This window comes from Lampetra planeri, chromosome 50 (genome assembly GCF_965212315.1).
Source record: "Lampetra planeri chromosome 50, kcLamPlan1.2.h2, whole genome shotgun sequence".
NCBI lineage: Eukaryota > Metazoa > Chordata > Hyperoartia > Petromyzontiformes > Petromyzontidae > Lampetra > Lampetra planeri.
The window spans coordinates 8,121,572-8,134,904 of record NC_136156.1 but is presented as its reverse complement, the minus strand read 5'-3'; the positions used below and the strand labels follow the sequence as shown (position 1 = coordinate 8,134,904).

At 55.0% G+C, this 13,333-nt stretch overlaps 1 protein-coding gene across 3 annotated transcripts in view; it reads left to right on the top strand.

The window, feature by feature from the left end:
• Positions 1-11,500, top strand: part of LOC144734176 (uncharacterized) — a 30,501-nt gene extending 19,001 nt beyond the window's left edge. For 2 of the 3 annotated variants that reach the window (XM_078616255.1, XM_078616253.1), the window contains 8 exons: positions 1,163-1,904; positions 3,959-4,125; positions 4,492-4,761; positions 5,471-5,574; positions 5,766-5,970; positions 6,238-6,289; positions 6,939-8,326; positions 10,006-11,500. In XM_078616255.1, the coding sequence (XP_078472381.1) occupies positions 1,163-1,904; positions 3,959-4,125; positions 4,492-4,761; positions 5,471-5,574; positions 5,766-5,970; positions 6,238-6,289; positions 6,939-8,326; positions 10,006-10,055 (2,978 nt within the window). In that variant the 3' untranslated portion in view covers positions 10,056-11,500. The remainder of the gene's footprint in view (positions 1-1,162; positions 1,905-3,958; positions 4,126-4,491; positions 4,762-5,470; positions 5,575-5,765; positions 5,971-6,237; positions 6,290-6,938; positions 8,327-10,005) is intronic. The other variant, XM_078616254.1, reaches the window with a different exon arrangement.
• The last annotated feature ends 1,833 nt before the right edge of the window (positions 11,501-13,333 follow it).

Here is a 13,333-nt window from a genome sequence, read left to right as displayed (position 1 = left end):
GCCTTGTGCCCAAGGCACCCTCTGTTAACTCTTTCCCGTTCCGAGGCGTCTGCAAGTGGCAGGGTGGGTCCCGTTCACTCCTGAATCAAGGAACACGCAAGTGGTTAGCGTTAATTTTTTTTAGAGAGGCGTAGCACCGCTGTTTTTTAACACACTGTACTCATCGCAAACACGACTGCACTCTATGATAGCTGGTGCCAAACTCTGCCACTCACCCTAGCACATGGCAGGGCGTGTGGGCACGTACATCATCGGAACGTAAAACGGTTAATGGGGCTCGGTGTTCCTAGTTGAGGCTCATAGAGCCAGACTATATGCCCTTCGGGATTATATTCGTGCTTGACGCCACCGCCTTCACTTGCGTCGCTGTCCTTCAGCTTGCTTTCACGCGCTCTGCAGCGAGGGAGAAATACATTTTGAGAATGTTGCAGAAGAAGTGCGATTTTACTTATGAAGGGCGAGCGGGGGAGGCGCAAGGTGAGTGCGTGGATGAGGTCACGAGCATCGACGGGCACGCTCCGAGTACGAGGGGAAGTCGGAAGCCTGGACGAGTAGAGGAGGAGGGGTTTCTTTTAGTGTGTTTAGTCTGGTGTCTTCCTCCCGCACCTTCGATTAGCACAGTCGGCTACGCACTATGCGACAGAAGTTCAACATACGTTTCTAGTCATGTCCGACTAATGCTGAGCTCTGTCAACATGCAATGGGGGTTTCTAATAACATTGACAATGCATCTGTCCGTATCAGTGTGCATAGACTGGACGCATAGTGAGAGGGAGTTCCAGGCAACTAGGGTAGCACTGGTGGAGCTTTCACCCAATTTTACATACTACTACGAATGATAATTCCTTATCTGTTTTCTTACTGGACATCTTTGAAAATTAGTTTCATAGCTAATTCTGGCATTGTATGTGGGAGGAAACTGGAAAACCTGTCGGAAACCCATTCAGAATAGGAGTGCAGACACAAGTGTTAACAATGCACCACCTTATGCTACTTCATCTGGGCTACTAGAAATAAAAAAATGTTTTTGAAGATAAAATGAAAATATGTTGACGTACAACACTACAAAATAAAACGTTGAGACTGTGACATTTGACAATGTCACAAAATGCCGTTGAGTAATCGCGCTTTGTGGTTGTAACGTTTGTTTGGTTGCCCACAGACAAATCGTGCGGTGTCCCGATGCCTCCCGCCCACCTCGCCCATGAAACCCTCGCCACGGCCATTCGCACGCAGGTGCGGGATAAACCGGTCGACGGCAGGGCGGCAAAATCTAAGCGGGCAAAGCCGCCCACCAGAGTTGCGCTCCCTGGCAAGCGGCTGGGCAGGCCCCGATCCTCCGCGAAATCGAGTGGAAAAAATTCCCCCAAAGTCTCCCTCAAAAAGCACGGGGCCGGCAAAGACACCACAGGAAGCCAGGGCGCCGTAGTCGATCCGGCCGTGGGGGTTAAAGCGGCGGCGCCCGTCGGGCAAGGAGACGGTGCCAACGTCGAGTCGGTCATGGGGGGCAGCGGAGGTGCGGCGGGCGGCGCCCCCGACGGCGCCACGGGGACGCCGGCGAAGAAGAAGCATCCGCGCAAAAGAGCGAAGGGGAAGAAATTGGCCGACGCGACTGCGGCGGCCGCTCCCGCCTCCGCCGTGACTCCCGCGGGGCCCTCCCTGCCGGGTGCTTCTGAGGGAGCGCCGGCGTCCGTGGAGGCTGCTCGCCGCCCGGCGGCACCGGTGGCAGCGGCTGCGCCGGACTCGGCGGGCAGGGAGGTGGCGGGCGGCGCGTGGGCCAGCGATGTGGAGCTCCGGAGCGCCGTGTTGTCCATCACGGGCGAGAGCGCCGCGACCTCGGATGCGGGTGGTGGGTACCACTACCCCGGCAGTCCAGGGAGTTCCCTCACCCCCCAGCAGTGCAGGTGAGGCCCCTTGCAAAGGGCACGGCGAGGAAGTAGACGGTTAAATAAGATAACCAACCCGCACTGACCAGCGTGGTGAAGAATGGTAAAATTAACTCCCTGTGCCCAATCTTGTTTTTTTTTTCTTTTTCCCGCCTTGCACCCTACCACTGGCATCCACTTCCCCTGTACATTAAACAACACTGCCCATAGACACAACACTGCCCATAGACTTAGCACTGCCCATAGACTTAGCACTGCCCATAGACTAAGCACTGCCCATACATTAAGCACTGCCCAATGACACAACACTGCCCATAGACTAAGTAGACTAAGCACTGCCCATAGACACAACACTGCCCATAGATTTAGCACTACCCATAGACTTAGCACTGCCCATAGACTTAGCACTGCCCATAGACACAACACTGCCCATAGACACAACACTGCCCATAGACTCAACACTGCCCATAGACTTAGCACTGCCCATAGACTCAACACTGCCCATAGACACAACACTGCCCATCGACTAACACTGCCCATAGACCCAACACTGCCCATAGACTTAGTACTGCCCATAGACTAAGCACTGCCCATAGACACAACACTGCCCATAGACTCAACACTGCCCATAGACTTAGCACTGCCCATCGACTAACACTGCCCATAGACCCAACACTGCCCATAGACTTAGTACTGCCCATAGACTTAGCACTGCCCATAGACACAACACTGCCCATAGACTCAACACTGCCCATAGACTTAGCACTGCCCATAGACTTAGTACTGCCCATAGACTTAGCACTGCCCATAGACACAACACTGCCCATAGACCCAACACTGCCCATAGACACAACACTGCCCATAGACTCAACACCGCCCATAGACTCAACATTGCCCATAGACTCAACACTGCCCATAGACTCAACACTGCCCATAGACTCAACATTGCCCCTGTACGTTAAAGAGTCCCACTCCTTAACCTCATTCTGTTCCTCTCTTAAAGCCTCGCCTCCTCTTTATCACCCATTCTCTTCCTTTTCCCCCCCCTCACCCCTCCATTCCTTCCCGTCCCTCTCCTATCCTTTTGTGACCCCACGTGCCCTCTGTTACGGACACTAATTTCTCGCCCCTTGCACATCCCTGCCATCTAAATCACTCTGTTCTAGAGCACCTTGAACTAAGGTGCTCTATAAACATGAAACACGATAACATGTTCCACATAGCATGGGGAGGCCCTCAGCCAGCAGTGGATGGACAAAAGGGCTGTTGCCTATGTGCTGTATATTTATAACAATAATTATCTTTATATAGCGCCTTTCATCGCGGAGGTGTACATATTTGTGAATATATCTGTGGCTGCACTGAAGAGTCTATGTATGTACAGTGGAACCTCGGTATACGTCGTTAATTCGTTCCAGAAGGTAGGACTTATACCGAAAATGACGTATACCAAACGATTTTTTCCCATAAGAAATAAAGGGAAAGGAAATAATCCGTTCCAAAGGAAAATAAATGATATTTTATATGGCATATACATTAATGGGGTTGTATAAAATAATTTAGACATTAACTACTAAAATGCATATAGAAGCCACATGACCGAGCTGCTGCCAGCTGCGCTGGTCACGTGGCGTGCCTCAACCCCGCACGTCTCGCGCGCCCGACCCGGGGCTCCACCCTCCATGGGGGCAGCCCCCCACGTCCCCCGCCCCTCTCCCCCACGTGCCCCGCTCCTCTCCCCCACGCCACCCCGCCCCTCTCGCTTTGTTTCAGTCGTGAACGGGCATACGCGGGTACTGTACACGGTGACTCATCCCGACCCATACAAGTTCTAGCAAACGCGTCGTATCCCAAGCAAGACGTCGTATCCCAAGACATTTTTTCTCTCGAAAAAACACGACATATACCAAATTCGACGTATTCCAAAGCGATCGTATACTGAGGTTCCACTGTATTCCAAAGCGGTCGTATACCGAGGTTCCACTGTACGTTGAACTTCTTTCGTACTATACGTAGCCAACCGTACTAATCGATGAACCTCACCCGCTGTCGCGTGCCGCTACCCGGTGTAGGCCGGAGCGACACGTGGTCATGGCGTCACCGTTGGGGGCGCCGGCGATCAGGGCAGCGCTGCCTCCCGCCGACAGACGCTGCCCCCAGCAACCACGGGGCGGCGAGCGTCAACGGCACCAATCCACTCCCGAGCGGTTGCACGTGCTGGCCGCCGCGCCACCCCCTGGTGAGTTCACACGGATGCAGAGGTCAGCCAGCGAGTACACACAGCCAGGGAGTGGGCACAGCCAGTGAGTGCGGGCAGGCAACGAGCAGGCGCAGCCACCCAGTGGGCACACCTAGCGAATGCAACTCACAGGCACAGAGTTCGTGGAGACTTCAAGGTTTTTGGAGAATTCGTAGAGGGAGCAGTGGTTCGTGCGCCGTGCTATGAATCCATCCACCCGAGTTTGGATCCCAGCCGTGGCTGCTAACATCAGTGGCGAGTGACGTCTTAACCGGTCCAGGTCACACTCCCCTTTACCGACCCGAACTGCCCAGCGTGGTCTACATGTCTCTACGTTGCATGTCTCTGTGTCTACCTGTCAAACAGTCTCTACCCCGTTAGCCACCACTGCCGTCTGCGGAGTCACCGTCTCCAGGAACGCTGACGCGCCACTCTGCGCCATCGCGACGGACAGATTCTGGGGGACCCTGGTGCCGAGCATGCCGCGGCATCCCCCGCCACTTGCCATGGGCAACATCGCCGTTCCCGCGGCAACGGTCACCGTGTCGACCGCCACCCATTTCCTAACGACATCGCCGCCGAAGAACATCACCATGCGCGGGACGGTGTTACAGCCAGGGATCATCACGTCGCCGGGTAGGTGCCACGTTGGCACCGGCCGGGCCGCTACTGGCCGTAATGAAGACAATGCCGTCACCTCCGGCCTCCTACGTTTTTGAGCCCTTTTGTCTTGAAGCCTTTCCTCTTGCCCGCAGGTGGTTTGTAACGGTGGTGTGAGAGGCTCAGGGATCCTTCCTGAGATGTTGGCTTCAATGCCTGGGTCTGGTTCTCTCTACAGGGATGCATCAATGTTAATTACCTCGCTTGGTATACAGGAGAGTTGTAGGTTCAATTCCGACCCTGATACTTGTATATTGGAGTTTGCATGTCTCTCTCCCCGTGGTCGCGTGGATTTTTCTCCGAGGCCTCTGTTTTTTTCCCTCCAAATTTAGAATCGATATGCGTTTAGACTATTTGGCTGCTTTGTTGAGCTATCATTTGTGGCCAGGTCGCTTCTGAAAAAGAGCTCACTAGCTCAGTGGGCCATACCTGGTAAAATAAATAAATAGTTTAGTTATGGTTTCATTGCTTTGCCCGATATTTGGATAGAACTGCTGAGACAGTCCAAAACCCCGGGGCTGAGTGTCTCTCGGAGTATTCATAATGACACCGAGAGACACCGAGCTCATGGGACTCGGTGGACAGGAATTCCAGCACCGGAGGCAGCAGAGGAGGAGGGACGTTGCCCATTGAGCCGAGTGTGTCTGTCCAGTGACATTTGCTGTGTCTCTGCCCGCGTGTCTAGATACGGGCCCTACGTTCTTGGTGCGCCCCGTGCTGCAGGGCGTGGTGGGGGTGCTGTCCGTGCTGGGTTCTCCTCCGCGGACTTTGTCGCTGCTGCCTCACCAGGTGAGGCGGCGAGGGCGCGTGACAGCGCCTGGCCCTAGGGCCGATAAAACTCCACCGGCTCGTTAAGAAAATGGATCGTGCCCCGCCCCCATATTAGCCCGCCATTTTGAGAACACGTTGCCGTCTCTCCTCACCGCCCCACCCGCCCCCATCCCCCCGCCGGTTGTACCGCCCTCCGTGTGGATTCGCAGATCGTGCAGCTGTCGCCTCCTCGACAGCCTGTGGCTGCTGCTGCTGCCGGCGCTGCGCACACGAGGAAGTCCCGCTTCGCCGCGTCCACCCCGTCCAAACCCATCGCCATCTCGCCCGGCATGAGCCACGTGCTGCTCTCCCCGGCACCCAGCACCTCCACCACCACCATCTCCTCGCCCACCTCGCAGCCCCTCATCGTGTCAGGTAAAAAAAAGGTCACCCCCCCCCTCAGAAAGTGGTAGTAAATCGGCAATGTTCTTTCCGCGTGACAGCTTTGTCGATGGGCGGCATCGGGTTTGTGGGGGGGGAGGGGAGGCCGTACCACGGTGCATTATTTTTTACTCGCCTGATGATTTGCCCTCAAATATTTTTTTTTATTCCGAATGGAGGCGAGAGCAGTTTTAGTCGTTAGCGCCGCGCGACATCGCAGGTGAATGACGTGAGCCACCCGGCCGGTCTCTTTGTCACCAGCAGGCTCCTCGCTGGTGTCGGGGATGAGTCGCATCTGCAACCTGGCCGACCGGTGAGCCCACGTGGGGTTGTGTGAACGCTGTTGCTCGTGGCTGGAGAGAGCGGCCAGCCGTGGGTGTGGTGTGTGTCCGGGGATTTACATGCAACGAGTTTGGAGGGAGGTTCGTCGAGAAAACAGACTCTGGGGCGTGAGGCAAAGTCGTCGCTGATATGAGAGATGAGCAGCTGGTTCCTTGCGTTGTGTCTTCTGAGGCGCCTCAGTAATTCGGAGTTGTGAATAATAATCGATGAAGACGTTTTGTTCCCGTATCGCAACGTGTACTATGCAGTAGAGGCAATGTCGTGCTGTTGGCTGTATCGCAAGGTATCGTCCTGTTTGGGTCGATACCCTGCGATAGTATCGCTGAGCGTTGCCCACCTGTGCCCTGCGTGTCAGTGTTGCACAAGAGATTATGACGGTTGTTTTTGTGCACCGCACGATGATCCCAGCCACCTGGGTTCTGTTGCTGGTTGTAGTCAACATCATTGGCAAGTACTTGGGCCTCCCTTAGGCCAAGTCGGTCAAAAATTTGTATCTGATGCAGTCTTTAAACGTCAGCGTGGGGGGTGACCAGGTATAGTGCTTGCGACACCAACCCCTCGTGCACCTTGCTGGCGCTGATAGGCGCTCGCCAACCACTCCGTCCGTCCCGCGCGTGCAGGCTCGAGCGCTGCAAGGAGAAGGAATCACTCGTGCCGGTAGAGGTTTTGGCGTCGGCGCACAAACTCTCCGAGCCGCGTGACGCCGAGAGGGCGGGCGGGAGCAGCATGAGCCCCGCGGACGCCGCCCCGGCGCCACCCGCCCCTCACCGGCGCGTTCTCACCTTCGACGGCGTTTCCCTAACGCGGGCGCCGGGCGGCTCCCGGAGAACGTCGGGCGACGCTGGGCCCGCCGCCACCGCCTCCTCGCGACGCTCGCCCAAGTCTCCTGCACAGACGGCCAGGAAGGCGGCGACGGGCGACGCCAAGGACGCGCCCGGCAAGAGGGGGAAGGGGGAGGAGGGCGCGGGGGCGGTTGCCGCTTCGGAGAGGAGGACGGCGGCGGCAGCCAAACGCGACGCCGGCAGGAGCCCCGCCAAGGGAGGCTCCGCCGCCAGGGCCAGGCCCGATGGCAAGGCCGACAGGGGCAAGTCCAAGAGTCCCCCGGACTCAGCGGCCGGCAGGAAAGTGGGCAGAGCGGGGGGCAAGAGCGGCCCTCGCGCGGAGCCCGGCCGGAAGGGGGACGCCGCCCCCGCCACCGCGCCGGCTCAGCGCAGCCGCAAGGGGCAACGGCGCGACAAGGAGTTCCCGCGGCTCGTCACGCCCGTCATCAAGAGACCCGTACCGCTGTCTGACGCGAGCGCGGGGGCCGAGGCCCCGGCGGCGCTGGCGGCGCTGGCGACGGTGGTGGCGCCGAGAGCGGCGACGCGGAGGGCGGGCCGCGGGGTCGGGAAAGAGGCGACCGCGGCGGCAGCTGCCGCGTCCACGAAGACGAACACCGCGAAGGCGAACGTGGCGGCGCCGGCGGCGCTGTGCCCGCTCACGCCGGACCCGTGCGCCCGCAGCCCCGCCAGCGAGGCCGGCAGCGAGAGCAGCGTCAGCATGGCCGCCCAGACGCTCGTCTTCCTCTCCCAGGCGGCCAAGTCGCGCGGCGCTACCGCCACTCCGCCTCGCCGGCCGCCCGACGGTTCCCCGGCGGAGCGCGACGCCGGCGGCTCTGCCGCGGTGACGATGCCGCCGCCGGCGCACAGGCAGTCGGCGCAGAAGCAGCAGCGGCGCGAAACAGACGGCACGCCCGTGTCCCCGCGGAGGTCGGCGCGCCACCTCCTCGCCGAGTCGCCCAGGTCCCGCCCGGGGACGTCGTCGGGGAAGGCGGGGGGGGAAGAGGCGCAGGCCGGGGCGCCGGCGGGCGAGACGAGGAGGGGCACGAAGAGGAAGGCGAGGGGGCATGAGGGGGGGGGCGGCGGCAGAGGAGGCAGCGGCGGCGGCAGCAGCGAGCAAAGCCGCCCAGGACTCGAACGCGTTCAAGAGCCCCTCGCCCGTGAGGAGGCGCGGGACCAGCACCAAGAACGTGAGTGAGAGGGGTGAGCGGGAGGGGTGAGTGGGATGAGCGAGTGGAGTGAGCAGGAGGAACGTGTGGAGGCCGTGGCGCAGCAATTAGCCCACTGCACGATGACCCCAGTGAACCGAGTTCTATTCCTCGCCAGCGCGAATACCTGAACCAGTCCTGGGCCCTTCCCGAGGTTGGCTCTGGCGTACATGAGTACCTGATGCGGTGTGTAAACAAGAACACAGATAGTCCCCGAGTTACGATGGTCCGACTTACGATATTTAGATCTTACCATGGCGATAGCGATACGACAAAATTGTAAAATATTTTAAATTTCGCGCGGCAGGCAATCGCAGCAGCGTACGAATATTGGTGAGTACAGTACAATATGACACGTTACGATACGTTCAATGCATGTATGATACGTAGCTTTAGCGATTTCATTTTAGGGTTACCACGATACGATACGTTCAATGCATGTTAAAAGTTTTTATAGCAGATAAGATTGTTTCCTGAAAAAACTTTCTATTAAATTGCAGTTCATATAGGTAGGTTAAGAATTTACCTCGTTTTTTTTACTTTACATTTTACTGTGCAATACAGTATTGTAATGAATAAATACATACAGTCTATAGTTTATACAGTACGGTACTGTAAATTGCTCTGTTTTGCTAAATTATCACCATTATTTAAGACTCTTGGGTAGGCTAGGACATCTTCGACTTACGATATTTTTTACTTACGATGGGGTCGTCGTAACGCATCTCCATCGTAAGTAGAGGACTGCCTGTACTGGGGAGACAAATGCAGCCGGGCGTAGTGTTGGGCACACCGCCCCCTCTTGAGCTGCGTTGGCCTTTATCGGTCCTCGCTAACATGGGGGCCCTTTTGTGCATGCAAGGGGCTGGTGGATGATGAGGATTTTGCGCAGGGGATCTGCGGTTGCAAGGAGGGCAGCCAGTGAGTTGATGAACCCATGTGTGCGAACCGCCTTGTGTCATCCCACTCTGTGTGCGATGCACAGTCTTTCTCTGGGTGCTCTTTAACATTGGCGTTGGCCCGAACATCCCTCCATAACGAGTGTTGAGACTTTTAACGGGGCTTTCTTGGGTCTGGATCTCCTCGCAGGGTGACAGGGCTACGTGCGGTGCGAAAGAAGTTCAACATAAATGCGTTTCGTTGTCAGTATAAATATTTATTTATCTCGATTGGCTCTACAAACAGAAGGCCTGCTGTAATAATCTTGTTCTGAAAAGGTAAAAACTCGACACATCAGCCCATAACACCGTTGCCTTCATGTACAATATATAATTAATAATTGTGACATTTCCAGCAAAGTCCTTTATTCAGATCAAACTCGGGTCATTGCCAGAAACGTCGCCTATTAATATTTTTTCCGTTGTCTGTCGCGGTGTTATTGGCGAGTGTGTCGAGTGGTTTGTGGTGCTCGTGCGCCACTGCCCCACGCAGCTTCACCGATTAATCTGTTTTGAGAGCGGAGGTGCGAGTTTCACAGTCCTCCGCAAAAAGCACTGCATCGCAAGGCGTGCGTCCCACCACACCCAGCGCCACGCCTCCATTATTTATTTAAACCCTCGCGCAGCCCCTGCGTCCCCCGTAGCCGGAAATCGCCGCAGTTCTTACGCCTTCGTTATCGCTTAACCTCAGTGCCTAATTCGCCACTTGCTGTCTCTCTCCAGAAACGGAAGAAACAGAGGCTCGACTACTTCCCTCCTGGCGTCGACGTTGAGCAGTTCCTCGCCAAGCTGCACTACGTGGAGTAGCCCTTGCCCCGCCCCGCCCTGCCCCCCTGCCCCCCTGCCCTCTAAGACACTTCCACGTCAGTTTATTTAATTTTTGGTGGCACAAGCGTTGGCGGCGCTGCAGATTTTCCGCGCCACCCCCAAGGGTTCCCGTGGAGAGTTTGGACTGCTGCGACGTGCCTGCATCGCGAAGTGCCTGCATCGCGAAGTGCCTCCCGAGTCGTCGCTGTCTCTCCCTGACTGTGGTGAAAGTGATTTGTGATAATTTTTTATTTATCGTTGTTATTGACAAAAGTTTCAGTGGGAACAGCGTCCCTAGGGTCCGCCATCGATCGGTGCGTGGATGCTAGAAAAAGAGCCCCGTTCGTTTTTAGTGTTGGGATTGCGTCTGTTTTTAAACGCAGCAGGGATGTTGCCCCGTTTTCTACACGTAACGGCCCTCTCTCACTAGACTGCTTGGATGTGGGTCTTCCTGTGCAGTGTTAAATAACAATGGCTGTGAACTAATCCCAATGCAGCCTCCCATGCAGCAGCAGCAGCAGCGGCTGGTTGTGTTTGTGTGAGGGGACTGCAGAGAAAGAAGTTGCTCCAAGTGCACCTACCAAAGTGGATCTGCTTCACGACTCCTTCGACTCGGAGTTGACGTCGTCATTGTTAACGGTCACGAGGAGGCTGTGGAGAACCCTTTTGGTTCTGGGCTTGGCCACCGGTCTGCCGGTGTACCAGCCACCCCGTGCCACTTTAGATATCGCGCGTAGGAGCTGGGACCATAACTCGGACCGTCGCTCTTTTTTCACAACAAAAATTTACGTTTGATTGGTCGGTCTAGAAGCGATGATGTCGTTCGAGCGTTTGATTCGCAGTTTAAAAGGTTGAGAGTTAGAATCCCAGCTCGGGGTCAATTTAGCCCATCATCAGCATCATCATCATGATCACTACCCCTCCACGATTGATTAAATGTATTGTGCAGTCGCTCTATGTGGAGATTGTGCCCCCCAGCATGGGAACATGGAATTTAGACATTTGGCCGAGTTAAGCTGCTGTAGAGGGGGGGAGAGTTGTTGCTCGTTTTAGGTAGGGAGTTGACAGCACGGAGAAAGGTTAAGCGTTTCACATGTAAAATATTCAATGTTGACTGAGCATTCCAACAGTAAACAAAAGTCAATATAATCCATATATTATGTTTTAAATACCGAATTGGCAACGCAAGCCCTTTGAAGTGAATTCAAATGAACTCGACTAGTGCCGCTATTTTGACCAAAACCTCCCAAAACATCAAACCCAACCAAATAAAAGGTGGGTTTACATTTTTTTTCACGGTTCGGTCAAATAGATTGCGCCAACTCTTATTTATTTTACTTTGCGTGAACAGGAGTAAATATATAAGGTTAATGTACATAGAACATGTGAATAAAGTGTACGGAAAGTGTTACAGATGAGGGTGTGTGGTTCGTGGGAGGTTACACGGTTTGGTGTCGAGCACTTGGTGAGCCCTCCGTGTCTCCACGTCTGCCCTGGCTCCACGACCACGGTGCCGATGGTCGCTTGTGGAAGTTTTTGCCGAGATTCGATGTCTTGTTTGGGTCACGACCAAAACGTTTCTTGTTGCCAACGGTTCCGTTTGTGTCGCACCCTGCTGGATTTCACTGTGGGGAGAGTGCCTAACTCCCCATAAACTGTGTTTGTTCACATCCCATTCGCGGGCGATTCAGCCCACCATCCCTCTTGGGTCGAGAACACGAGTACCACATTGTGCGAAGTCGACAGTGGTTCATCCTGGTTGACGAGCCCTCGCCAGAGGAAACGTGGAATTTCCACTGTTGGCACAGGACCACCAAGAGAGGCGAGTGCCGTCCTGAAGTTCATCGTTAGAAGCTGCCCCTGTATATGGCAACCGTGGCATGTTTGTGCTTTGCCCCGTGGCTCAACAAGCCGTCTGCGTGTTAAGCGATTGTTACGTCCGTGGCTTAAGTTCGCCAATCGGTGGAAGTTGTTTGACCTTCCTTCCCCACACTGGTCAATGCCGTGTCCCCTTTTGCAGCGAATCCTATGAGTGCCTCCAGCCAGTATAGTTCAACAGGTTTCAAGGTTTTATTTTAAATGTAATATCACCCCCCCCCCTCCACTCGAGGGGATATCAACATTGTACAAACAGATTGAAAGATAAAATTGGGTTAAAAATACACAACGATGAGTTGCATTTGCGGAGAAAGCAATGAGGGAGTGGAAACTCCGGAGCGCAATGGAGCGCGGCCGGCAAGGCGCTCCAGGTTCGCGGAGCGGCGCTTGAAGCCCCCCCCCCCGCCACCTAGGGTCGGGTTGCAAAATCCACAGTTGGGGGAGTCGGCCCTTCTCTGACGATCGTGGCACATAGGGCGCAAGTCGCACGAGGGACCAAACGGTCCCACACGTATGTAGGTACAGGACCGTGCAGCTGCTTTATAGGCCAAAATAGCCAGCTTGTACTGGACACTACTAAAACTAAACTTTTTTTGTTTATTTGACCAGGTAAGGCCTACTAAGCTATATAGCTCTTTTTCAGTAGCGAACTGGCTACAAAGATAGCTCAACAAAGTGGCTTATGTGGAAAATGATAGCAGCCAAATACTCTTAAATGCACTGATTCTCAATGTGTTAGGGAAAAACTGGAGTACCCGGAATAAAATCCACACGACCACGGGGAGAGACATGCAAATTCCAAAAAGACAGGCGTTTCGAGTCTGAATTGAACGCACGACCTGCATACATTGGGGCCCAGTCTCCAATGACTCCTTTAGGAGCCAGGAAGGGGAAATGATCTGAATTGCAGGTGGTCCCAATTTATCCCGGAAGCAAGTCGTACGAGTGCTGGGGAGAAATTGGGGCGAACATCCAAACCAAGAGAACTCTGGTAAGTGACCAGTGGGACTGCGGGGTAGATCGCACTCCGGGTGGGGTAAATATTATTAGTGGAAATCTCTACATTGCACCTCAGAATGTATAATCCTGGTGGTGGAGCAGTCAGGATGGAGCAGACTGTCAACCATCCTGAAGGGCTCAGCAGGGCGGTTCCTTGCCGAGTCGATCTTCCTGGCAACAAAATGTTTTTTCCAGGAAGCCCGCTTTCATAGACTCCCATTGTCAGACAACCCGGACTGCCCAGTTGGCATCACGGTGAAATCTACGCCAACAACGTTCCTTCCGTGGTTTCGTGCTTCTGCAAGCGGAGCTTAACGGAATACCAAGGGGCACTTGCCACTAATCGATAAAGTGCAACATCATGAAT